Source organism: Corylus avellana, chromosome ca3 (genome assembly GCF_901000735.1).
Source record: "Corylus avellana chromosome ca3, CavTom2PMs-1.0".
Taxonomy (NCBI): domain Eukaryota; kingdom Viridiplantae; phylum Streptophyta; class Magnoliopsida; order Fagales; family Betulaceae; genus Corylus; species Corylus avellana.
In genome coordinates, this window is record NC_081543.1 from 36,731,670 (window position 1) to 36,759,047 (window position 27,378).

General features: G+C 34.7%; 4 protein-coding genes and 1 non-coding gene across 5 annotated transcripts in view; 2 read left to right on the plus strand and 3 right to left on the minus strand.

Moving 5' to 3' along the window:
• The window catches only part of LOC132174545 (protein disulfide-isomerase 5-3-like), a 3,435-nt gene extending 2,181 nt beyond the window's left edge, over positions 1 to 1,254 (minus strand). The window contains exon 1 of the mRNA XM_059586183.1: positions 1,249 to 1,254. Coding sequence (XP_059442166.1) covers positions 1,249 to 1,254 — 6 coding nt within the window. The remainder of the gene's footprint in view (positions 1 to 1,248) is intronic.
• LOC132173389 (protein disulfide-isomerase 5-3-like) lies at positions 1,120 to 10,749 on the minus strand. Its single transcript, XM_059584885.1, has 15 exons — positions 10,458 to 10,749; positions 9,411 to 9,501; positions 8,646 to 8,740; positions 8,196 to 8,253; positions 7,198 to 7,382; positions 7,005 to 7,062; positions 5,821 to 5,861; positions 5,594 to 5,668; positions 4,122 to 4,178; positions 3,445 to 3,511; positions 3,213 to 3,359; positions 2,652 to 2,873; positions 2,023 to 2,175; positions 1,864 to 1,941; positions 1,120 to 1,596 (listed from the first exon to the last, which is right to left on the minus strand). The coding sequence occupies exons 1-15, from the start codon at positions 10,496 to 10,498 to the stop codon at positions 1,519 to 1,521; spliced, it is 1,446 nt and encodes a 481-aa protein (XP_059440868.1). The 5' UTR covers positions 10,499 to 10,749; the 3' UTR covers positions 1,120 to 1,518.
• Positions 10,750 to 15,598: 4,849 nt separating this feature from the next.
• LOC132173390 (electron transfer flavoprotein subunit alpha, mitochondrial) lies at positions 15,599 to 21,173 on the plus strand. The gene is made up of 8 exons (XM_059584886.1): positions 15,599 to 15,736; positions 16,847 to 17,029; positions 17,555 to 17,766; positions 18,964 to 19,127; positions 19,357 to 19,515; positions 19,658 to 19,710; positions 20,188 to 20,328; positions 20,984 to 21,173. The coding sequence occupies exons 1-8, from the start codon at positions 15,665 to 15,667 to the stop codon at positions 21,059 to 21,061; spliced, it is 1,062 nt and encodes a 353-aa protein (XP_059440869.1). The 5' UTR covers positions 15,599 to 15,664; the 3' UTR covers positions 21,062 to 21,173.
• Positions 21,174 to 21,849: 676 nt separating this feature from the next.
• TRNAG-CCC (transfer RNA glycine (anticodon CCC)) lies at positions 21,850 to 21,920 on the plus strand. The gene has a single exon. It is a non-coding gene; the product is annotated as a tRNA-Gly (tRNA).
• A 3,118-nt stretch (positions 21,921 to 25,038) lies between these two features.
• On the minus strand, positions 25,039 to 26,176 carry LOC132176441 (vascular-related unknown protein 1-like). The gene is made up of 3 exons (XM_059588646.1): positions 25,539 to 26,176; positions 25,368 to 25,436; positions 25,039 to 25,248 (listed from the first exon to the last, which is right to left on the minus strand). The coding sequence occupies exons 1-3, from the start codon at positions 25,857 to 25,859 to the stop codon at positions 25,111 to 25,113; spliced, it is 528 nt and encodes a 175-aa protein (XP_059444629.1). The 5' UTR covers positions 25,860 to 26,176; the 3' UTR covers positions 25,039 to 25,110.
• Positions 26,177 to 27,378: the final 1,202 nt, after the last annotated feature.

Sequence of the window (27,378 nt, forward strand, 5' to 3'; positions counted from 1 at the left end):
GGCGGTTATGGCGGTTAGGCGGTTAGCGGTTAATGCGGTTAAACGGTTAGGCGGTTGGCGGTTATAGCGGTTAGCGGGCGGTTAAAAACCGCCCGCCTTTGCACCCCTAGTCGGGTCGGCCGCATGAGTTTTTGAACATATATACCTATTGAAAAAGTTCACGAATAGCTTCAAAATGACAGTTAAAGAAGGATATGTTTGGTTGAATTTTCAAGCTGATCAATGGAAACGTGGATAAAGGAATAAAAAATATATATATAATCTTTTTGAGTTTTAGTAGATTGATTAGTGTAAGAATGACAAGAATCGGTAGAATTATGCATAATTTGGACAATATATATTGCGCAATAGACCATAAATCAGACATAACTTTAGCTAAGTATTAAAGTTGTGCATAAAACTCCAATCCACAAAGCTCTTTTTGGCCACCGAGCTATGCTTGGTGAATGTCATTTTCGGACCCAAAATCCACTTATATTTTTGTTCTTTTTGAATCACTACTTTTAAGTTATTTTTTTCATTTTAATCCGGAAATATATTTTCCTCATTTAAGTGGTGATTTTATTCCTGGATTTCGCCAATTTTCTAGCAAAGTTTTTATTTTTATTTGCAATTTGATCTTATATCATAATTAGACATGAACTTAATTAGTTATTCATTCCAATTTGAATATAAATTCAAGTATTCTCATAGTTATCTTCTTTTTTTTGAGTGGCTAAAATTTCTCTTGCTTATTTATTAATTTTCTCTCTTACTCTTACTAAATTACCTTTCGAACAATCAATCCAAATTCTACTCAGCGTTACATTCTCTATTCATTCGCTACTCTATTTAAGTCTTCTTTCTTTATTTTTATTTTTTTTAATTGTTTGAGACGAGAGAGAATAGGGATTTTTTTTTTTTTTTTAAGGTTTTTTTTTTTGGCTGAGTACAGTATTATTTTGCTAAAGACCTCTCAAAATTGGAGTCGAATGTAAGGAGCTTTTTTATGAAGTTTTGCTACGAAGTTACTACTCTTGACATTTTACTCCAAATATTGATGTTATTTTGCCATGCCTAGAGGAATCTTAAATATCACTAACCCATACAAAAAATTATGGAAGTAAAGACAACTCCAAATTGAGGATGAAGAACATGTAGCACGTATAGCATTACACCAAAAATACATTTGTCTCCCCACAGCCAAGGGGCAGCCCAACCAGCTAAGGTAATTTCACTACCATTTTCCACGTTCCACAACCAACTCACCGCCATCCGTACCAATTAAAACTAAACATTAGTAGAAACTAGAAACTAGAAACTAGAAAGAAAAAATTAAAGGGAGGAAAAAGATCGCATCGCATGCAACCATTAAGCTCAGATTCCTTCTTCCAAATCATTTCCTGTGATGGCAACTAGAATAGCCAACTTCATGCTTCATTGTACATTTATTGCGGAATAAATTGCCAATGTCCGTCACTAGTGTATGGGTTTCTGGGAAATCTGAATTTCTTATACGCTTAAAATCTCACCTATCTATCAAAAATTTTTACCCAACTCTACTTTCTTCATCATTCTAATGGTGTTGTGCAGAATGGAATCCAAGATTCCAGCAACCTGAAACACAAAGGAAATGTAGTCAATTGATACCGACTATCCAGGATAGAGATTTTCAACAAATTTGTTGCAGCAAATGCGAGCGAGCTTCTCTATAAGACCTACCTGCCCAAATAAGTAACTGGACAACCTAAAATTTATTTATTTGAACAGGTAGATCCCATATGGGTTCTTTCACAAGAGCTGCCCAAATTGGCAGAAAAAATTGCTGAAAATCCAAATCCGGCCATAAGATGTGAAGAGTCAAAGAAAATCATAAATACCAACCGTGAAAACACCCCCAATAATTGCGCAGACATTTGTGATAAAATGTGAAAAGGACTTTGGATTCTCAGTTATTAAAACCTGACAAAGAGGAGAGGAAAAGAAAAATTAGAAATGAGAAGCAGGGAGTAAAATCCAAATGCAGATAGTTGGCTGCCAAACCTGCATTGGAGAAAGCTCAAAATGGAATTTTGTAACAGGTACGTATAGGCTCTGAGCCAAACTGCTGTGGGCTGTGTACTCGTATTCCTCAACTAATTTATGAGATCCTCTTGTTATCACCTCCGTTTTAACTATTTGAAGATAATGCTCGATCTGCAAATGAAGTAATCTGATAAATGTATGTTGAAATAGCGCTTGAACATCCAAATATCATCCACATACAAAGATCACATAGGAATGAATCACTAGTGAGCTAATTTCCACCGGATAAGGGGAATCGGAATAGAATGATTTACCCCATTCAGCAACAACTAACCATAATCATAATCAGTATTTCAGATCAAATAAATGTATTCAACTTGGTTCTAGTGCTTGAAAAAATTGTGGGAATTAAACATTGTACATCATGGGTGCAGACTATCTTCATCCACTGATTTCCATTTAACTGATATATAAGATTTTTCTGGAACCTCTAACTTCCAAATCCTGTGCTTAGCATATTCTTCTCATATAAGCTATTTTCCTTGTGCATGTGCAAAACAGCTAATTATTTTATTTGCTTTATGTGTGAAAGAACATTAGAGAAGCAACAAAAAAAAAAAAAAGTAGGAAGGATTGCATAAACTTACAGTAACATTTGCACCCAAATCACGATGATTAATGAATGGTCGCCCATTCAACCTGTCATGACTTCCACCAAGATAAGGTATCAAGCGCTTCACATCACTCATCACCCTAGGTGCAATCTTCCGGCCAAAAGAAAGATTGGATATGACGTGTGACATATTCATTTGACTAGGATCAAACGAATGGGCTCCTGAACGAGCTGAGATGACAAGGTTTCCTGGAACCTGCAGAGAGCAAGACAGCTTTAATTTGAAACTTTAACACCCAAATAAAAACAGCAAAGTGTTACACTTTGGCCCAATTTACAGGTCCAAGGAATGGCCAGAATATGTTGAGAGCATAAGTATAGTTTCTGTAACCACCATAGTTATCAGTGGTGTGTTATTATTGCCAAATACTTTCGTTTTCAGAGTAATTTCAAGGATGTGAAGAATCTCTAGGCATGCTCACATCTGGAACTCTGAAGGTACAAAAGAGTTCTATTGCAATAACAGTTCGCTTATGGATAAGTGTAAAATATCCAAGCAATACTTTCATGAATTTCCATATGTATAGGAAATTACCTTTTTAACTCGCACATATCCTTCAATTCTACATCCCCCTGTCAATGGTGCAGGTCTTTTAGCATTCTGTGACATATTTGCAGACTTGCCCTCCAAAGCTGGCTTCTGAGACTCCACTGGAATAGCTGCAACCAAAGCTTCCATTGTCTGCAAGGCCATGTTGCACCCTTAACGTGTAAACACAAAAATTGGAAGAAAGTGATTCTAAAAGCAAACCAAATTGCTTCTGTACCTTAACCAAACTATCTTCATCTCGATCTCCATAATAAGATTCATGGTCATGGTGTCCATGGTCATCCCTGTGACAGAAGAAAGTCAACTAACAAGGAATTAGAATTGCAGAATACAGGCGGAGATGACAGAACTATGCATCTTCTGCGAACCCCTTATTAGTAGCCTAACAGTGTTGCCAATAGTCCGACCTCACACATCCCTCACAAACTTCAAACTCTGATGCAGTTGATATATAATATATAGAGCATAAATGCTTATGGAACGAGCAAAACATGCTGGTTACCATGCAAAACAACCCTAAGGCAATACATATTCAAATTAGAACCAGTTGATTCCTAACAATTACAATTGCTGTCCCATAGAACTACTTAGACCTGCAGGGAAAATTAGATAAAAAGACACAATCATAAACATATTTTTGATTGGTAACTTAAACCCGTATCTAGTTATTTTTGAACCCACAACCTCATTCTCCATCCCACTCTTATGGGGATACAATGATGAACCTTTTATAGATTGAATCGATAATGGATGTGAATATGAAGCATATGATAAAAACCTCTTCAGCAACTGAACGCACAAAGAGTATAATGTGCAAATTTATGCAAGCTATAAAAATCACTGAACATCGCTTGAGAATGACCGTAGGCATAAACGAAAAGATAAATTATTTACCTAACATCACTTCCTTTACGAAAAATGCGAATTGATGGATAGCCTTGTATATGATGCCTAAACAGTAAAGGTGAAGTTAGGAATAAGAGCACAAAAGTGAGAAACTAAGCAGAGGAAAAGAATAAGAAAAATAAACAAAGTTGTAATCCAACATAACACTGTGAACTCCATAAGTAATTCAGAAGTCACCACTATTTTTTTCTTTTTTCTGATAAAGTAAATAAGTCACCACTATTCTCACAAAGGAGATACAAAATATATTCATCTCATTATTACAAGAATTCATTTAGAAATAAGCATGAGAAGATCACACAGAGTAGTTACCATAAGTCCTTGTATAATGTGCACTGTGCACATTAGAGGTCATCCAAACCAAAAACGATCAAGACTCATGAAAATTATACAATGGCCCCCAAATTGTGGAATAACCAAGCATCAAAACTCTAGCAATAAAGTAATCCCCTCAAACCACCCACCTTCCCCCTGCCCCCCTCGTCCCCCAAAATTTTTTTTTTTTTTTAAAAAAAAAAAAATCTAAAAAGTAATCTTGTAACTTTTTGAAATAAATATACCAGCTTCATCCATAAAACCATCGCAAATATATTTTCAATTTTTAGGATAAAGAATATTGAAATAATCATTCCTTACAAGCCTTGTTATCAATAAGAAGCCATGAAAATTTTGATAGCATAGCTAGCAATATTACAATCACAATAGTTTGCAGCCCCATCCAAACCAGTTCTGAGTTGTGGAAAGGAAACACCGACACATTGTGGAATCTGGTTTGGCTTTATTACTTCACAGTAACTGTCTGGAAAGGGAATTTTCCTTGCAGATTTTCTTCCAGACACTGATTGTCTGTTAATTAGGAGGAGAAAGGAAGAGGGAGGAAAGAAAACAGAGAATGAACAAGAGTTTGTTTTTCACTGCTTGAAATGAGAGAAAAATAGGAACAAAGGAAAAAGGGGAAGGTAAGAGTTTTCCAAATGCCCCTGCCGCACCCCTCCCCCACAAAAAAAAACTCACCAAATGTGGGTGGAAAATAGGAGAGATGTTAATGAGAATTTTTTTTTTTTTTTTAACATATAAGTATTCGCAATATCATTAAAAGCGTAAGCCTAATGAGAATTTCCAATTTCCATCCCTTCTACCAAATGCTAATAATGCAAAATACAATCTCTTCCATCCTTGCTTTGTTTCCATCCTTCCTACCTTTTCTTTCCTCCTACTTTTCCATCCTCCCCACCAAAAAAAGCCGAAGTCACTGGCAACAAGCAGATTAAACTAATTCTATAAGGATCAGTATCCAATCATATGGATAAATCGAGTGCCGCAGCAGTCTTATAAAAATGGAGTCACATATATTTAGATTTTTGCATACAAATAAAATTAGAAATGAAGGCCTTGAAGCTAAAATTAGAACCACACAAAAAAGAAACCTGCAAGTAAGAAAGGATAAACCTAGAAAGTACCTCCTACACAAGTCAGGTTCCTGAGTGCAATCTACCTTTCCCAAAAGAATCCGCCCATCCAACTCTGGATCGTATCTGGACAAACAAGTGCGTGTATGAGATGCTGATGGAGTGAAAACGAGGCTAGCACATCGATGTCACAGATCGGAGGACAACGTGTGTGTGTGTGTGTGTATGCAAAATTCATTACAAGGATGGGAAACAATATAAGCTGGAAAGTGTTCAACCTTTCTCTTATTGTTTTGGCCGTCTTTTCCCATGCTGGTTTCTAAACAGAGAGAAAATGAGGCAAGCATCTATTAGAGATGGAGAGCATCCATAAAAAAAAAAAAAATTAAAAATTAAAAAAAAAAAAATTGTATTAATGAACTCCAAGCATTTAGATATTCAACTAGTGTGCAACAAGCAAACAATTGACCCACTACAAATGATTTTTTGACCAGTGAGATTTCACTGAAAATAAAGAGAGGCATAGGTTATACAAAATACAAATGATAGTTGACATTTTTCATGTTACAAGTAAATGTTCAACATATTATAACATGACTCTGGCACATAGAAAGATGCACTCTATGCGTCCAGAGTGACTAACATAGCAAATTAGAGCAAAAAAAGCTTCCTAAGAGGAGATTTCAGGTAAAAGTGCTCTAGTCAAGAGGTACAACTGACAAGTAGCCAACAAGTCAGACATATCTAGAGCAGTACCCACTGCAACTGGCAAGTTGATAACAGGGTATAATGAAAAATAACTAGTTGGGGGGAGTGGAATAACATTCAGTCCCTCTTTTTTAAGTTATTCAATTCTTTTCCTTTGGTCCAGGAGCTACAAATTATAAATTTCAGTGAATAGAGTATGTCTGAGGCAAGTCAGTTGTCTGTAAGCACCACTGTCTGTAAGCTTGGATGTTAGAATGGGTAAAATTCGTCATCACCGCGACTCTTAATCAATGGCAGTTAATTACCTGGCATAAGCCCAGTGTGTCATTTTGTTAATCAAAATCACAGGAATACCATAGCAAAAGCGAATGGTTTGATGACCAAAACCTTCAAAAAATAACTGTTACAAGATATGGGATTCTAAATTCTCCCTTATTGTACTGTGACTACTTCACTAAATGCAAGTTGAATTGATCTCTAAATTCCTTTTTGCAATGCATCATAGGCATTCAGATTCAAAGATGTGAATTGCAGTGAAAATTCATTATATCAAACGGAATCATATCAAACAAAACAAATGGGCTACTTTAACAGATAAGGAAATCCACAATTTTATCTCCATAAGTATAATTCATATAGATGGAGTCTGCAAGAGTAAAGCCAATTAGGCAGCAATCATTTAATTAAGCACCGCTGCAGTTGTAAAATAAAATATTCCAAGATGGTAACCAAGTATTGATGAAGATAATAATACCAGGCGATTGCTCCAGTAGCACCAAGGAGCAAAAAAATTTACAACCAAAATCTGATGTCTGCAAAAGAATTGTTTAGCACAAATCAAGGGGAGGCATCACCATAATTGTTACATTACAAGGAGATTCACAACAATAAGAGAATTAAAAAAGATAATTAATTAAAGGTCTGAAACTCAGAAGAGATCCACTTACATATGAGAATATTTATCAAAATTCTGAGCTGTTAGTGGGACAGAGCCATCAACAGGTTCTTCATCAACTTCATCCCCATGCTTAATGTAATGAGAAATTGGTCCTGAGTGAAACTCGGCACCAGTAGGTCTTAAATCTGGATCTATCGAAAACTTGCGAATTGTTTTTGTTATATTCAACCTGTTCTGAAGGTAGAAGGTCACAGAATCAGGCCAGATTACACTATATTGAGAAAATAGAAAAGGTACAAAGAAGGAGCAGTTGAGAGCAACTATCCTTCAAAGAATTAATCAACACCCGATAGGAGCATTTGCGCCAAAAAGGGTGCAACTAATCAAGAAAAGAGGAGATATACAAAAGGGATGCCTCTGAATAGAAAATTAAGCATGGAGCATACATAAAATTGAACTTTGAACACTGTCTACCCCCCACAATAAAAAAAAAAAAAAAGTTTTAAACAGAAAATATATTTGAAGTCAGGAGTTAAATTGGCATATGCTATCTTAGGTTGTTAATGTTGGCTCAAGTTAGCCAATGTAGCATAGAGAACTACATTGTCGCACTCCCTATCATTACTGGATTACTGGAGAATGCTAACAGTTGATATTGCATGTGCAATGAAAAGTGCAAAACTCCTTGCCTTGAAAATTTCCTCATGCTTGCCTCAACTTTCAAAATCCTAATGAATCACAACTTCAATACAATATTGGTGACTACCAACATATAATGCCCTAAATCATAGTATTCTTATAGCACTTATTATTTATTCAAATTTCTAAGTTATTTTTGCTTGGTGTAAGAAGCAACTGTTTGTTTTCTTTTCTGAAAATATTCCACATACAGAACGTCCAAGATATAAAAGTGTGTATTAAAAGAACAAAGTTAAACAAGTAGAGAGATAATCACATTGATCAAATAATTAAAACAATCATTAGAGCATAAGCAGACTTCATTTTGTAGAAGTAATCAATGAAACAAATGGAATAATAGAAACTTACTGTTCCCAAGATATCACTCACGTCTACCGATGCAAATTCACATGAGAGGGCAGGAAAACTACAACACAATATAGAAGAAATAAGTACACCAAATTAGAGAGAGAGAGAGAGAGAGAGGTTAGCCATATTAGTCAATATTATTTGGAAGAATGAGAAGACAGATATAAGATAACATTTCTGGCAACATAGTAGGAAAAGCCTTATAACAGGAACCTTCTATTTAGCCTCAGGAAAAAAGGGACCTTCTATTATTACAAGTTCGCCCAAACCCAGAAACATCAAGACCAAGAGACCTTAGCTTCACTGGTCAATGCCTTGATACCATTATATGTGCATTTTTTTGTGTGTGTGCACGTGCACACAAGACACATGCATTTATCTATCTCAAAGATGGTTCACAAGAATTTCATAACCAACTAAAAGGTCAACTAATGCCATTAAGAACTCTACCTGATATTAAAATCAATGCGTAAGAAGTCTCCATCAGAACTCTTATCAACTATAACAGTCGTAGATGTGCTGACAGTCAAATAATTACTCAATTCCTGTAAAATGAACATCATTATTTACATAAAGAAACAAAAGCTAGTAGTAAAGCAAAAAAAAATACACATAACAGTCCACAAAAAAAGGGTGGGGGGGGGAGGGGGGGGGGATTAGGGAATGACAAACATAGGTTCTCAAGTCTCGTGGGTCATGCCAAGCAATATTCTAGAGCTACTTCATTGTTGGAAAACACGAGGACGGAGACAATCCGAAGAGGCCATATGGTAAGTCATCCCTACTTTACTAATGTGGAGTATTTGGAGAGAAAGAAATCTTTGTCTTTCTGAAGACCGCGAGTCTAATGTGCTACAACTAAAATCCTCCTTCTTGAGCTTCATTTTAGATTGGGTTATATATTTTGTTCCTAATTTCCTTTCCTCTAGTATTGTAGATCTTGTTAACTTTTAAAATTTTCAACCCTATTAAGGTAGTTACTTCTATTGTATACTCTTTGTGTATGTGAATTTTTCTTCTTCATCCATAAATTATTATTCATCAAAAAAGGTGTACTGTCATCTAGGAAGTTAAAATGAATCACAAGAATAGATAAAAGTCTTACCTATAAAAGATTAGATTAATCATCAACCTCAGAAGTCAGAATGCAATGAAGAATAAATTATCTGATATCAAGCCCATACAAATCCAGCTAAGGAGGCAAAAGCTACCTACCATTCCAAATAAAAACATCATGGACAGTGCTGCTACTAGGGATAATCCTGCACCTGATAATGACGCCTCTGTCAAATCTCTTGGAATTTTCCTGCAGACAGAAAAGAATAAGTGGCTTAAACAAATTCATAAAATATCATTACAATTCACATAAAAATATTGTATTTGAACATTTACTTTGCTGCAATTTATTAAACAGAAGGGAAAGGAAAAAAGAAAAAAGACCAAAAGTTGGGTTTCTCATCTTGTCACCTAGGTCTCCTTTCTTCTACCCGTAGGAAAACTTTAAAGAGAGAAATTAATTAATCTCCATCTCTATTCTCTATTAGTTATCTTTGTATAGATTTAATTGCTTTGTAGTCAATCACTAGATTCACCACACTACAGTGTAATGAAAGCATGGAGATCAGGTTCATTGCATTGGAAGCAAAGAATATCCCTGCGCACATTAAGTGCTGTTTAAAGAGTATTCACTAAGAGTGGAACTTTTTCTCTCAAGCTTTATAGTTAGGATAGAGATGGATTTTACATCAAAAGACCAAACCTTCCAAAATTATCATGCATGATTGATAAAATTCAAATAACTACCATGAGTCTCCCATGCAAAATCATCCACTATCAAATTGTTCTTCACAAACTCTAGCGATCAATTTGATAATTCCAGAACTTAGAAAAAAGCCACTTCCCTACTTAGAATCACAGTGTATTATCAATTACGTATTCAAGCTCACTCACATTCATAGTCCAACGCAAACAAAACCTTATATCACAGTCCGATTTCTGTACGAGGCTAGAAAAAAGTTCGGATAATTCCTTTATAAATTATTCTCATATGCATGCATACATACATACATACATAAACACAATTTCAACATATTAGAAAACACATAAAAATCCAAAAAAAAAAAAAAAAACAGTTCCCGATCCAACCACAACGTTCCAAGAGCATCATATATAGACAACACAGTTAGCATCAGTAGCAGAGATTAAAGCAGAAAAAAAGCAAATGAAATGCGGAATTGGCGAGAAGGAGAAGAGAGATCTGACCTGTAAAAATCAACGGATTTGATCTTGCTGGTGGAAAACATGGCTGCGAATTCTGATTCTCAGACGGGCGAGAGAACACGAAAGCGAGGGAGAGAGGGAGAGATCAAATCAAAGAATGCAAGGGCATAGTAGATCTGCGGGGGGTTTGGGGAGCGAATGAGCTTAATGTGCACTCGATTTTCTATTGTTCTTTTGCGTATCTCTCTCTCTCTCTCTCTCCCTCTCTCTCTGTACAAGTATTAAGCTCCGCACTCTGACTTTCGCATCTTATGCGGATATTTTTTTTTCTTTTTTATCCCGAGTGTGGTGTACGTTTTAATTCCTTGATGGAAAGTGCCACAAATCATCATCTGAGGGGTCGTTGGATTTCTGGAATAGGGTGGGTTATAACCATCGCTGTCCGCACTTTATCAATAGTATTTTAATATATAGTTTAATACAAAAAAATGGTCCCTTTATTTTTCATATTTATCAAAACTGTCCGCACGTTTATCTTTAGACTTTTTGAATTTATACTGTTGAAATAATAAATATGAGGGAATATAAGCGGAAGCAACATAAAAATTAAACACAAATAATTTACAGGTGGTTCGGTGTTAGACACCTACGTCCACCACTCGGAATACCCCTAAAGGCTACATTGTGCTCATTAACTTGATTTTGTCTACAATACAAAGGTCCCTATTTATAGGGTAATGTCTAAATATAAGTTTGGTAATCAAATCCCCTTGATTTGATTACAATCCCAATATATGATTACAATTAACCCATAAATAAAGAATATTTCAATATCAGCATAATTATGGAATATATGAAAAATATAATATATTTTCCATATATTCTAACATCCCCCCTCAAACTCAAGGTGGAATATTCTGGAACCTTGAGTTTGAAATCCGAAACAATGATGACAGCGGTGGTGGAGGCAGGGAACGGGCCGTAGATGATGACGACTACCGGAAGAGATAGAGGCTGGCGGGCGGCTAGCGACTGCTGCAGATGGCTGGTGAATGCAGATTCAAAAGGCCTGACAACGGGTCAAACTCCAAAATGGGCCGACAACGGGCCAGGGCTGACAATGAGCCAAACTTCAAAAGGGCCCGACAACGGGCTAGGGCTGACAACGAGCCAAAAAATAAAATGGGCCGACAACGGGCCAAGACTGACAACGAGCCAAAAATAAAAAAGGGCCGACAACGGGCCAGGGCTGACAATGAGCCAAAATTAAAAAAGGGGCCAACTACTGGCCAGGGCTGACTATGAGCCAAAAAAAAAAAAAAAATGAGCCCACTTGGACGGTTATCAGATCGGCGCACCAAATCTGACCGGCGCGTGGCGCGCGTGATGTGTCCACTTGGACAGCTTCTTCTTCCTTCCTTTTTTTTTTTTTTTTTTCTTCACTTGGCTGACACCTTCTCTTTTCTTCTTTTCTTCTTTTTCTTTTCTTTCTTTTCTCTCTCCTCACTCCATGCCACACGCAGCAATTTTTATTTTTTATTTTTTTTTATTTTTTTTTCAACCTTTCAACATAACTTTAACATACCTAACTCCCAAATCCTAATGATTTATCAGAATTTACCCACAAAACCCAAAGATTCAGCAGAACTTACCCACAAAATCAATATACGAAGGTGACCCACATCCCCATTGCATATTGTATAAACCTCATAGGTGGAGGAGCTTTTAAGGTCGTCTCTTAGCTATGTTACAGCGCCTGGCAGCCGTATAAATCATCTCCCACAACTTGCAGTTTGCAATTTTGCTAGCTTTCTCGCACCTTTGATAAACCTTGGGATTTCTCTGCTTGCGACTGCGAACAGTATGCAGGCCAGTGAAGTGGAGGTCGGTTGCTGGTTGACGGTGGGTGGAGTCATGGCGTCTCGACTGAAGCCGGTGTTGGCTGTCAAGAGCAGAATCAGGCCGAAGCCGTGGCAACCGACGGGGAAGTGGATCAACGAAAACTGGTGTTGGTTGTGTGTAGCTAGCGGTGGTGGGAGTCATCTGATGGCAACGCGGGTGTTGGCTATCAGGAGTATACAGGCCAGTGAATATCTGGATTGATTTGGGATTTGGTGGTTGTGGCTGAACCCGCAGAAACTTTGGGCGGAGCATGATGGCCGGAGGTGGCACGTGATTATTGAAGACCACAAGAAATTGGCTCTGATACCATGTTGAAATAATAAATATGAGGGAATATAAGCGGAAGCAACATAAAAATTAAACACAAATAATTTACAGGTGGTTCGGTATTAGACACCTACGTCCATCACTCGGAATACCCCTAAAGGCTACATTGTGCTCATTAACTTGATTTTGTCTACAATACAAAGGTCCCTATTTATAGGGTAATGTCTAAATATAAGTTTTGTAATCAAATCAAGGAATCCCCTTGATTTGATTACAATCCCAATATATGATTACAATTAACCCATAAATAAAGAATATTTCAATATCAACATAATTATGGAATATATGGAAAATATAATATATTTTCCATATATTCTAACGATTAATTAGATAGGTATAGGTTGTGGTTTCAAAATGTGATTTATAAAAACATAGTTACTTGTTTGATGGGAGGAATAATCTTCAAATAGGTTATAGAAGATAAATGTTTTATTTCTCTATTTTTTACTGATCTCTTGTCCATTTCCATATAAAAAATGGGCAAATTCATATTGAATACGTGAGACCACAAATAATGATATAAGGAGAATTAAAGTCCTCCTAAATGTGACGTAGTATTTAAAATTATCGATAGATTAAAATATAATAATAATTATCTCAAATTTAATGATAATTTTAAAATTCACGTCACATTTTACAAATTCAATGATAAATTTTAAAAATAGGTAAGAAAATAACAGAAAATATAAATAACATAGAAATTTGAGGTGGCTTCCTTTTTCCTTTTAATTTGAGGTGGCTTGGCCTTAAAAGCTACTACTAATGAAAGAAATCCAACAACCTATTTCTTTATTGATGTAATTACATTAAGACTATAACAATTTTGTATACAACCCACCAATCCGATACGAATCCAACACTAAATGAGTGAATTAAAAAATTCATAAAGTCATATATATGTTGAAATGAGTTAAACGAATTATGTTTGACTCAATCTAACACGATTTGTATATTAAATAAGTTATATAAATAGGGTTGTATCGAGCCAACCCAACATTACTTGTTTATTAAACAAGTTATGTGAATCCTATCGTGTCCCTAGCTCATTTAAATACGTTGGTTCATAATTAAATAATTTGACCCGACTAGTGTTTAAATTGACCCATGTGTCCTCTAGTATTGACAATTATACATGGTATATACATATATATAAAAAATAAAATAATAAAAAATCCTAAATATATTCTAACACAACAAAAATGATGCTTTACCAGGATTTTCCGGTGCGCGCTAGAGGGCGGGGACAAACGACGGAGAGCCTCCCTCAATTATAAGATTTTTAATCCCTAATCGGTCCCTTTTGAAAACAGTAAAAATGTTCCTTGTATTAAGTTCAGAGGAGATGAGACATAATTCAAGTGTCAAAGCGAGGATAATGACGGGTTGCCGCCGGCACAGAGGATTTCCGCCATGATTGTCAGTTAATAAGACTAACAATTGCTTCAAATTGCGCGCGTGATCTTCAGTTGCATAGAAGTAGAAATTTCTGAACAGCTGAAAAATCACCAAAGTTGATAGAAGTAGAAATTTCTCTTCTATTATTTTACTTTATTTAGATCTTGTCGTTTTACTATGGGAGGGATTCGTACGTAATTTTCCTTTTAATGCATAATCCAATTAAGGTAACATATTGTCATTCAGAGCTTGCTTGAGATTGCGTTTGAGTGGCTTAAAAGTGCTTTTAACATTCAAAAAGTCCGTTTGAAAAAAAAAAATACTCGTTTGGTAAAAAAATTAAAAGTGCTTTTAAGGGTCCAAAAAGCCTAAAAATGGCCAAAACGCACTTTTAACAAAAGCTTAAAAATGAAGCTTTTGCCCAAAAGCTCTTTTTGACTTAAAAACTTTATTTTTCAAACGCAATTCCAAACAAGATTTTAGGCTGGTTTGGAGGGATTAAAAAGTTATTTTAATACTAAAAAGTTAGTTTGAAAAAAAAAAAGTACTTGTTTAGTAAAAAAATTAAAAAACATTTTTAAATGCCCAAAAATGGCTAAAACACTTTTTTGACAAAAGATTAAAAAATGAAGCTTTTGTCCAAAAGCTTTTTTTTTTGACTTAAAAGCTCTATTTCTTAGAGCTTGTTTGAAATTACGTTTAAAATACCTAAAAGTGCTTTTAACACTCAAAAAGTTCGTTTGAAAAAAAAAAAAAAAAAACTCATTTGGTAAAAAAATTAAAAGCGCTTTTAAGGGTCAAAAAGCCTAAAAATGACCAAAACGCACTTTTGCTAAAGCTTTAACCCACTAACAATTTTTGCTATTATAATTATTTTTCTCATATTCAATCTCAAACATGCCAAAAAACTATCTTAGAAGTGTTTTTAAGGGTCCAAAAAGCCTAAAAATCGCCAAAACGTACTTTTGACAAAAACTTAAAAATGAAGCTTTTGCCCAAAAGCTCTTTTTGACTTAAAAACTATATTTTTCAGACGCAATTCCAAACAAGATTTTAGGCTGGTTGGGAGGGATTTAAAATTTTTTTTAATACTAAAAAGTTCGTTTGAAGAAAAAAATATTTGTTTGGTAAAAAAATTGAAAAGCGTTTTTAAATGTCAAAAAATGGTTAAAACACACTTTTAACAAAAGATTAAAAAATGAAGCTTTTATCAAAAAGTTTTTTTTGACTTAAAAGCTCTATTTCTTAGAGCCTGTTTGAGATTACGTTTAAAAGACCTAAATGCTTTTAACACTCAAAAAGTTTATTTGAAAAAAAAAAAACTCATTTGATAAAAAAATTAAAAGCGCTTTTAAGGGTCAAAAAGCCTAAAAATGACTAAAACGCACTTTTACTAAAGCTTTGGCCCAATAACTATTTTTGCTATTATAATTATTTTTCTCAAATTCAATCTCAAGCATGTTTTATCTTTCATTTTTCGCTTCTGCCCCTGAATTATAGTTATTGTTGCTATTAGCTGAACTACTAAAAATACGACGACGTTTGAAACTCTTCATTAAACAAATCGAGCTCCCATCAGCCTCGTCGTTTTCATCTCCCATCGAGGAGAGAAGCTTGCACAAGCAATGGCAGCCCGCGCGATGCTCAGAGCGTTCGCGAAACGCACCCTTCCGTTCCACTCTTTAATTTCTCGATCCGTAAGTTCTCGACCATTTACATATGATTGCTATCTAAGCTTGGATATGTATATTTATGTATGCGTCTTTGAATATATGATATGGATTTAATTCCGATACATGTTTTCTAGCGCTTTCTTTGTTGAGATTTTCGATGGGGGTGGCTTTTTCAGAATTATAAGGCTTAGGCACAAGAAGAGAATATCCGATTCAAATATGATTTGATTGGTTTCACCTCACTCAAGCAGAGGAACCCAGTGAGTTCTCAGTTAAAGAGAAATTTTGTATTGGTACTTGAACACTATAGGCACGCTTCTCAGTGGGGGAGCTGACCCTTCTATATACGAAGCTTGAAAGAAAAATGAACTAAAAACTCTTCTATGCACACTAATCTGTAAAGGCATATGCATCACCTCGACCAACTTTTTTTAAGCTGGCTCGTTGCGCTAGATCACCACTTATTCCAAAAGCTTAAACCGATAAGAAAGAAAGAGTAAATTTAATTATTTGATTAATACTTCAACACTCCTCATGTTTGAGTTCAAACTCACTCTTAATAAGTGTGACCCAATAAAATTGTGGGATGAACTATAGAGTTAAGGTTCGAACTCATGACCCATGCTTTGATAATATGTTAAATAATCACTTATCCTAAAAGTTTTAATTAATAAGAAATTATGAATTTAATCGTTTAATTAATACTTCAATACATAGGGTTACCTAAACTGGCAAGTGGGTATACTCCCTACCTTGTTGGTTGAGGTTCGAATCCCTTCATTGACCTAATGCTTGGGTAAGGGATAGCTCAAGTGCTCAAGGTTTACTCGTGCATTAGAACAATATAATCCTGAGGCTAGCTAGCGTACAAGTTTCTCTTTGTTATCCAAAAAACTTCCTTTTAAACGAAAATGCCAGTCATGTGGCTTATTCTTTCAATCAAAGCACAACTCTTAAGAAATTCAAGAAACAACTCATACAATCAAAGACAGAAGCAAATTGATATCATCACTCTTTCACCTATTGAAATGCATGCAAAGAAGAAAACACATGCAGAGCATGCTTCTATATATTAGGCTCACTAGCCTACAAGTTGGAGTTGGGGATGACTGTATACAGTTTTTTTCTATGTAGGCTAGCACGTTGGTTCTTGCTGAGCATGAAGGTGGTTCTATCAATGCCTCATCTGTGAGTGCAGTTGCAGCTGCAAGCTCTTTAAACAAGGACAACTCCATCTCTGTGCTATTGGCCGGCTTGGGTCCTTCACTTCAACAAGCTGCTGCACATGCCGCCTCATGTCATCCTGCAGTTTCTCAGGTAGCTTAAACTCAACCTGTGATCCTCTTACTCTGCATGGACTTCCTGGCTTTCTGCTGCTATTTGTTCCTATAGTCATTTCATTTTTCACTCAAAAATGAACCTGTAGTTGTCTATCAATTTTGAGGTGCTTTTTGGGAAATCTACTGAAATGGGATTAGCATTTATTCTTTAAGATAGAGGCAAAATTGGGTATAATGAATGTTAAATAAGTGTTGATTTGGTCTTCTTTCATAGAGCAGCCCACTGAGTCAAAATATCTGGTTTAGTAATCCACAGCATTGCTATACTTTTCAAGAGTTACATATGACCAGCGAGATTTTTCACCTTGCCAAAGCCCGGAAGATTGATGGCCTCTGAGACGTTGTTGTCTTTGATTTTCTCATGGTTAATGTTCAAGGAAGAAAACAATGTATCAATACTTTTAACAATCCTGTCATCTCAGAGTGATATGTCTTTGAGACACAGTTCAAGGACATAATATTATGGGATTCTGAAAGTTGGCAGACACTATTTCTTGCACAGGTGCTTGTAGCTGATTCGGATAAATTTACATATCCTTTAGCAGAACCTTGGGCTAAACTAGTCCATTTGGTTCAGCAGAGAGGTGGCTACTCACACATAATTGCACCTTCAGGTTCATTTGGGAAAAACATTCTACCACGCGCAGCGGCTCTGTTAGATGTTTCTCCAGTTACAGATGTTATTGAAATATCTGAACCTAATTTATTTGTCAGGTACATGCTGTTGCTTAGCCCTATTACATGATTTTGATGCCTTCTCCTTATATGTTGTCTATTCCTACATGAAACCATTCAGCCTACAGGGATGCTAAAGTTAATAGCTTACCCTGAAGGTTGTTGATCGTTGTTTAAAGTTATCCAACAACGCATTGTTAGATATCTATGTCCTTTATGTCTATGAGGAAGGAACCATGACGAGAAAAACATGAGGGTATTTTTTTTTTTAATCTTTTTTCATTTAATGGTTCATATTCCTTTAAACAGACAAAAGAATATGTAATTACTGCTTTTATTATTTAATGTCCCTATATCTGTTTTTTCTATGGGTCTGGCTGGTGCCAAGTAAAGTTACTGATCCTGATATTCATATTCCTTTAATTATTTATGACAACTTGCTGCTCTTGTTTTGAGAAGTTAACAAAACTGTATATACATATATTCAAACAATAATATGCTTGAAAATCTTCTGACATTCATACATTCCCAGTATGCAGAATTTTTTTTCTTCTAAAACAAGAGAAATTATTCAGCAAGTAGGAAGCATGATTCCTTAGTCTACTTGCATGTAATCAAATAAAAATGGTCTCATCTACAATCTACTGGTTTCATAATCCACCCCTTACCTAAAAGTCCAAAACATAGTGAGCAATATTGCAAAAAGAAGCATCATTAAAATTCTAGGCATTCATTTCTGCTTCACTGTTGTCATTATCATGTTTCTTCAGTTAATCTACACTGGTAGAATGGTTTTTTGCACATCACATGACATTAGCAAAGAAAAGGATTAGCGATTTCTAGAAATCAACTTACTTTACCTAGCTATAAAACCTTAGGTATTATTCACCTCATTTTTTAACAGAGTAACCGTTCTTATGCTAATGCTAATTCCCTGATGATTTTACAAGCTCATTATGTCATATAGATAATCGATATCAAGCAATGCTTGAAAGTTGAAATATTTGAAATCCTCAATGAGGCATCACAATCGCATAAACTGAAAGCAAACACTAAATGGCATACAATTTCACTTTTAATGGTGTCTTCTTGTGTCCTGGAAAGGTGCTAAGGTGGGCCGTTTTCTGCTCCTCGGGCTTTAGCATTATTCAAGTTCACTCTTAATCCTTAACTATGTGTCAAGGTAAATGAGATTTCCTTATCTGACTGAAGTTAAGATCTAAAATCATTTGGCAGGCCCATATATGCTGGAAATGCACTTTGTACAGTTCGATATAATGGTGACAGCCCTTGTATGTTGACCATTAGATCCACATCTTTCCCAGTGCCCCCAACCTCAGCTGATTCAAAAGATAATGAAGCTCCTATCTCCCAGGTTGATCTCTCGACCTTCGGTGAAGGTCTGTTTTTCTTTTTCCAATGGATAGGAATTCTTTTTGTCGGCTACTCTCTGCCTTGTATATATCGAAAGAAGAGAATGTATCTAGTCCTCTGTTTATCTATTGATTTGTAGTTCTTGTTCAATATTTAAAATGCTGAAGTTAATAATTTATTGGGTGATTCTGGGTAATCAGATTTATCTGGTAATTACTTGTATTTCCTGACAGGGTATTGTGTATTTATTAACAGATTCTATAGGTAAATCTAGATATGTAAATCAGACCTCTCAGAATACAGAACGCCCAGATCTTGGGAATGCACGAATTGTAGTCACAGGGGGCCGTGGGTTGAAAAATGCTGAGAACTTCAAGATGATAGAGAAGCTTGCAGAGAAACTTGGTGCAGCTGGTACATTTTACATTTAAGAAGAATTTTTGTTCTTGCATCTTGGACATATAAGCATATGCGGTTGTTGTAAATATGACCTCTCTCTCTCTCTCTCTCAACAATATAAGTATAATTTGGTGATTCTTTCTTCCTTTTTGCTTAGTTGGTGCTACCCGTGCTGCTGTTGATGCTGGATTTGTTCCTAATGACCTCCAGGTAACACCTATTATGGGTATCTCCAACTTTGTATATATCACTTAATATCATCAGATAGCCCTTTCATTCCATTAGTTCCTTGTTCTTTACAATCTTAAATTTGTTTGAACTCATTTGCTCTAATTGCTGTTATGCAACTCAGAAGAGTAGAATTGTTTCAGCTGTTCGTTCTGACTTGAAAGCTGTGATAATTCTGAATTTGGAACCTAGAAAAATAGAAAGAAAAAGGAAAGAAGAAAAAATGTATGCAATGTAGATGCTTCATCTTGAGTACTTATTACAATACTCATACACGCAATAACACTGTTTATAATTTGAAATACATACAGAAACACAATATTATTTACTGTCTTTTTGGGTTTTGAGGTGCCTCTGATACATTATAAATATGTTTACGATTCACTTTTGGAGAGGGGGGAGGGGGGTTCTTATATATGTTTTCTTCCATGGTCTTAGTTGAGTGCTTTTTTGTGTCAGGTTGGCCAAACTGGAAAGATTGTCGCCCCAGAGTTATATATGGCTTTTGGTGTATCAGGAGCCATCCAGCACTTGGCAGGCATTAGAGATTCCAAGGTCATTGTTGCTGTTAACAAAGATGCAGATGCAGCCATATTTCAGGTGATGGCTTAGCATTTTTGTGCTCTTTTGCTCAATTAGTCGAATTTGTGCATTTCAAAGCTATTTTTCATCTTATTATTTAAAAAAAAAAAAAAAAAAAGAGAGCCATTTTTCATCTTCTTGTGTTTGATGAAACACTTACGTGCTGGGAAATGGTAACTGTGTGTTCAAATGAGACTAGCAATTCCATGTCTTGTGGTAAATAATGTACTTTGCTAGTTTTCTCCTCCTACGGTATGCAATTGCTGGTTACATTTGGGATATGAGATCATCAGGAAGTTGTCTTTTTTCTTTTCAGTTTGATTAAACAGTTAAACTTATAAACTGAAATTTGTGTGTACCATACAAGCGAATTATAGTCATTGAGCAAACCGCTAATGGAGAATACTTATATTTTTCAGAATAATTAAAGTTTTCTTGATCTTACCTTTCCCTGCTTTGACTGCCAAAAAATCTAAACAACTTTCAGCTTTTAGAGCTAGATAACCTCTTTTCAATTGCGATAGAATGATGCATTAGTAATGCCTTTGCTCAATGCTTTTACTCACTGAAAATCCTGCTTTGCTTTGATTTCTTTTCGGATGCAAGCTTTTGTGGAAAGAGATTTTTCTTGCATCTGGTTTTTGCCCTTCTAAAAGCTCTCCTTGAATTGCAGGTTGCTGATTATGGACTCGTAGGTGATCTTTTTGAGGTGATACCAGAATTGCTAGAGAAGCTTCCAGAGAGAAAATAAACCTCCTAACTAGTGCATTTCCAGACTTCTTGTTGCTGAATATCTTGTTTATAAGAAGTTTCAAGTAGTATGAATATTAATAATCATAATAATTGAAAATTAATTTTGAATATGTCCGTCTATCAGTACTGTTTGTGATGTTACCTCATTTTCTTTGGACTTCCTTTAACATATAAGCAGATTTGAATTGGTCTCAGCTTGTAGATAAGTAGTATAGCCAATAAATCAAATTCTCATTTAGAGGAATTATCAACCAACAAGAAAATGGCATTGCATATATAAAGAAAGAGTGGGTGAAGCTTCTCTAACATCAGAGCTACTTCTCTATTATAAGTAGATTGCCTGGACAGTCTCAAGAAGACAGTGAACTCCTTTCCTTCAGAAGGACCAAGGTTGCTGTTGAAACATAAAAAGATATATGCAAAACTCTTTTCCTGATTTTACTTATTAGGGAACGATTATAGTATGTGATTTCTGCTCTGTATAGTTGCCTTCCCATCAAAGCTGCTTTTATTTGCTGAAAATTCTATCCAATATGAATAACCAAACCATTAAAAAAGTATGTTTAGGGATAATAGTATGGATACCATATGAGATGTAACCAAGTAGTCTTTGGCAAAGTGATTTTTATGGCTGCCCACGTATCTCCTAAATTATATTTTTCGGATTTTAAAATTGTATAAGTACATTTATTAGGTTTATCTTGCTATGGAATATAATTCCATAAATCTTCTGACTTAACAAAGGATCGATAAAATAGTTTGTTTATTCAGAAGAATAGTCAACGAGCGCATCTAGTGTAGTGGTATCATAGTACCCTCCCACGGTACTGACCGGGGTTCGATTCCCCGGATGCGCATAATTTATTTATTTATTTATTATTTTTTTTTTTTTAAGTCCTGTTCATATCCCACCAAATTTAGGATCACTAGGTCTCCCAAAGGTTTGAAGAGTCAAGTGAAATTGTGTTTAACGTGTTGTGAGGGACACCTTGTGTATTGTGAGGAATCAAGGACACTGAAATCATTTTGATTGGATGGCTTTGTGGTGATAGCCACTAGAGAGTGGCACAAAAGTTCAAATGGGTCAGAAAGTCCGTTCTATATCTATCAAATGTGTATATGTGGGATTGTTATTTGTCCAACACCATGTCTCTGTGTGTCATCCACATCTTACCATGTGCAGCTTGTCCCATGAAACCATACAAAATGTTTTTAAAAGCTACCCAAACATGTGGGGGATCATTGCTAACTTCATGTCAAACACATGGCCACTTTAATTATACAGTTAGTTCTCTAGTTATTGTCATTCGGTTATAGGTTTTTTACCCCGTCTCACTTAAAGATTTCACATGTTGAGCCTCATGACTTGTCGATGGAGCGTTTAATTAAACTGACTTAACAGTTTGATTAGGCTCTTACTGAGTGAGTAATGGGTACACAAAGCATGACAATTCCAATAAGTAAACAAAATTTAGCTGCCTGTTTTGGTCAAGTCATTTTGGAAATTTTTCCAAAAAGCAAGTGTAAATGTGTAAATGTTTCAACCCTCAAATAAAGGCTTAATTAATTATTAGTACTCAGATTTGTCATCCTAGTTTGAAGAACATGTATGGGAGCTTGACTTTATGGGATGATAATAGTGTTAGCACATCAACTCATGGGGCCATGGAATCTCCCATTTTATTAGGTAAGTGACAAAGCTCGAACTCTTTCTAATTATAATTAGGTGGCATGAATGCATACACATTTTAGTTATGGGCATCCCATGAACTTCATATGCAGCTAGCTAGCTAGCTAGTTCAACGAATGTAGGCGTGAGGTTGCTTCTTAATTTTCTTTTCTGAAGTGACAAGCTTCCTCTTTTAGGAACTTCCAAATGCCAACCCTATCAATCCTATCATTCATCCAAAAAAAGTAAAAAAATCCTCACAATCCAACTCTATTCTAAGGTTTTATTGCATATCAATTTTTTTTTTCTTAGCACCGAGTCAATCATATAAGAGAAACGTTAAACACATTCTCACTCTCATATTATACGTATTCCATGACGTTTTTAGTGCCACGTCGAAGAGTGTATAATTGTTCCTCTAAAGAAAAAAGAAAATCCGAGTTGAGCTTGACTTTATGAAAGGAAATGGTTCGGTAAGGGGACAAATTCTATGTTAATTAGTAATTAATTAATTTAATCACATTCTAATCATGAGGGCATCCATGAAACTTCACTGCTCAACTTGCTTTTGTTTGAAGTGAGAATCTTTCTCACTTATGAAACTTTTTAATTAATGGCTTCCCTGTCCAAGCAATCTCTCCTAAATTTTTATTTTATTACAGACCTGTACCTTAACATCTGAATATGTTCAAAAGTCCCCATTTTTTTTTATATATATAGACTGTCGACCTTTTCTTTCTTTCATTTCTCTTTGAAATTAATTAGATATATATGGAGGCAAGTAGCACATTTATAACTATTGCACTTATAACCATGCAACTATATATAAAGTCAATCAACTATAAGACTTCAAAAAATAATAATAAAATTAAAATAACAAATAATTTTTATAAATGTCTACAGTATTTGTATTCCATCTTCTAAAGCAAACTCCTATAAAATTTTATAAATTTAATGGTATATATATTATCGCGTTATTTAAAATTACAACAAAGTCTTCACCGTAAAATAAATCTCTCAATTTCCCTTGAAATGAAAGTATTAGGCTCCTACATCTAGTCCGTGGATCAATATTGCAAATTATGAATAGTAGTTGTCAAAACTACATTATGTTTTTGTCGGTGATCTGGATCATCAGGAACGACACTTGATTTATGGTTGTCGTACGGAATATCAGCCTTTTTTCTAGAGTTCATGCCGGTTAATTATTATAATTGTGTTCGACAATGGAACGAAAAAAGAGAATAGTATCGTACTACATAAATTTGATTGATATATATAGGAAAAAAAGTAAAAATATTTTGTATAAAAAAGTAAAAAAAATTTGTTTTATAGTGATTTTTTTATTTGAATAATAATAAAAAGTGATTGATGTGATGTAAAAAATAAAAATGTTGAAATTGATTTTAAGAAGAATTTTTTGGGTTTTTGGATCTGGTTCGGCCCGGCCCTTTGCCAAACACAACCTATGTTCTTTTTGATTTGTAAAGAATGAACAAGAAGGAACAGTAGAGATTTTTTTTTTTTTTAACTAAAAAAAAGATTTTGTTTTTCAATTATTGGCATAAATAATCAAGTGATGTACTATATATGTACATTAATATACAACCAAGCATTTGTTTTTGGTTGTGCGTGTATTAATTTCCCGCACCGTTACTTCTAAAAAATAGTAATTTTAAAAAATGGTTAATAAAAATACAGTTAAAAGTTAGGTGTTCAGTAAATTGTAGTTTGTTTTCTAAAGTTTTGCGTGCTTTTTTACACCTGCTATTTGAAAGCTTGGATTTTTTCACATTTTCAAACCACTAATTAATTTTTTTAAAATGCACTTTTTACTTGCGAAATCAAACAGACTCTTAATCATCGGATAACGGTGTTATAATAACTACGAAACCCTGTATTTGCTGATATGTGTTGCTCTTGCCAACATCTTATGACTAGGTTTTTGTGGACCTAACGTGGAATATAATCTCTCTATATATTCGAATGGATGATTGCAAGAATTAATGACCCAAAAAAAAAACAAAAGAAAAAAAAAATGTTCACTAGTAAAAAGTTTGGACTTCTTCTAAAGTACTTCTGTCGGTACTATAATCAATCAACTTAATTAATAAAAAGTGCTTTCTTTTTCATCTTAATTTCCCTATATTATTTCTCCATATATATATATATATCTCAAATGCAAGCAAGGCCACTTAATTTTCCCCCCCTTTTTCTGCATAAATTGTGGTTCTCAATATTAGGAAGAAAAAAAAAAAAAGAAAGAAAAAAAAGGAGTGGCTCTCAATATATAGTTGGAGCTGATACTAAAACAATGACTCTTAATTGCATTATATACAGAAATAACAGTGATTTAGGGAAGATTAAATTGGAATTAATTACCCAAAATAATTAATTAACATAGAGAAAGGAACTAAGCAAAGGCCACTCTTTTTTAGTTCTGTGCAATCACTATCTCTCCCAATAAAACCCACTTCACTTCTCTCCTCTATCTGTCCTGAAGCACTCCCTTTCTCCTATAAAAAACAGCACACAAAGGCTCCTTGTAATTAGCTCATATATGACTCATACATTCACCACTCACAAATTAAAGCTAGCCATGAAATAAATAATTAATAGATGTACGTTTAATTACCTGAGATATTTCTGTATTATCGCTTCGTTTTGCAATCTTCATATTCATCTCATTCAGTTCATTACAAACCTACCAAAACAGAAAAAAAAAAAAAGAAAAAAAAAAGAGAAGAAGATTATTTTCCACATATATATGCTCAAAGAATGTGAATATGAAAAATAAAATTCTGACCTTGGGGCTGCTGACAGGAGAGCTAGCAGTATCTTCCAGAGAATCATCAACCAAAGCTCCGATTGTTTTCCTCTTCTTGAAGCTCAATCTTTTACTACTCTTAACCATAGACTTTTTCCCGATCAAAGAAGCAGCATCAGAAACCAGAGAATTAGAGGTTTCAAAACGGGAAGAGCAATAACGACTCATCATGTGTTCTTCGTTGTTGTTGTTGACTAAGAAATCTTCAAAGTAGACAGTCCAGCCACTCTCCTCGGGAGACCCAGAAGTTCTTTCATTGGATGAGAGGGCTTTGCTCATAGAATTGATCGAGTTCTCCATCCCAAAAAGCAAAGAGAAAAGATGAATATTTCAAGAAGAAAAAAAAAAATATAGAAATGAGGTTTGGTGGCCGGTTTGAGAGAAACCCTCTTAAAGGAAGCACATATAGTGCAGAGAAAAACATAGAATAGAATAAATAGAGAATCGTGAAGCACATGAGTTGGTAATATTGGTGTGGGGCATAGGAAAATTAGTTAAAACTGAGAGAGAGAGAGAGAGAGAGAGAGAGAGAGAGAGAGGGTTTGACATTGTTATATATGAAAGGATAGAGATATGCAGCAGCAACAGAGATTTGCCAAAATATTTCTAGGGTGGACTTTACCTGATTTCCACCAAATGCGTTGAAGGAGCCACTCAGTCACATAAAGCGACCTTGTACCAGATTTATGCTCTTTTTTTTTTTTTTGTTTATCTCAGGAGAAGTAGTACTACTATATGCTTGTTATTTCTCTCCTTTACAAATATATATATTACACGTAAATCCATTACTTTTTCACAATTAATATTGATGTAGATTGCAATATATATATATATATATTATTTTTTCAAACAATATTCCATTCTAAGACCTTCTCAGACCATGACCACTACCCACTTTTGCCATTGAATTGAACCACAAACCTGTGCTGTCAAATTAAGGATGTTGGTTTTGTTTCTGCAACCTAATTGTTAAATTACCACTTACTTTAAAAGTTAAGTTTACAAAAATGAATGAATTTAATCATCTAATTTTTATTATGATAATTTTCGTCACGTGTAAGCTTAAAGCTTTGAATTCAAGACATCTTTTATAATACGCTTATAAGAATGAATGAATCTAACCATTTAGTATATACTATATAACCATTTAAGAAAAAAAAATATATACCATATAACCATCTTTTTCAGGGCACTATATAATTAGCTTGGGGCCATCAAATAGGATTGGAATTCAAACATTTGGTCAAAATTTCCTTTCCGGCCATCCAAACACCATATAAATCAACTTGCTATAAATTGATCTCCCATGATGCATGGACAACTTTCACATTCTCTGCACTATCTCGTGAGAAAAAGAAATGCTTGCTTTAATTTGGTCACCACGTTGGTTTCTAGGTCATCCATTGAAAACCAAGATGGCCCCCCATCATGGATGAATAATGTATATATTGAGGCTATTGACTTGGGCTAGAAAGAAACATAAAATATAACTAGAAAAAGGTTTTTAATTGGAAAACTAAAATAGCTTTATTAAATTATTATAACTTGTAAGCCTCTTGTTGCCTACTTGTTTAATGATCACCTGTTTGGTATTTTGCTGACGTTGTTTCTTAAATTTTGTTTATAGCTTTGGCGGTCCCAATATACCTCATCATAGATTGCAAAACGATTTGTTTTTCTTTTTTCATCAACTTAATTTACTTATGAATTGTTTGGGTGTGTTTGAGGCCTAAAAGTACGCTTAATACTCCAAAAGTCTTTTCTTTTTTTTTTTTCTTTTAAAAAAAAAAAAAAAAACTCATTTGGTAAAAAAAATTAA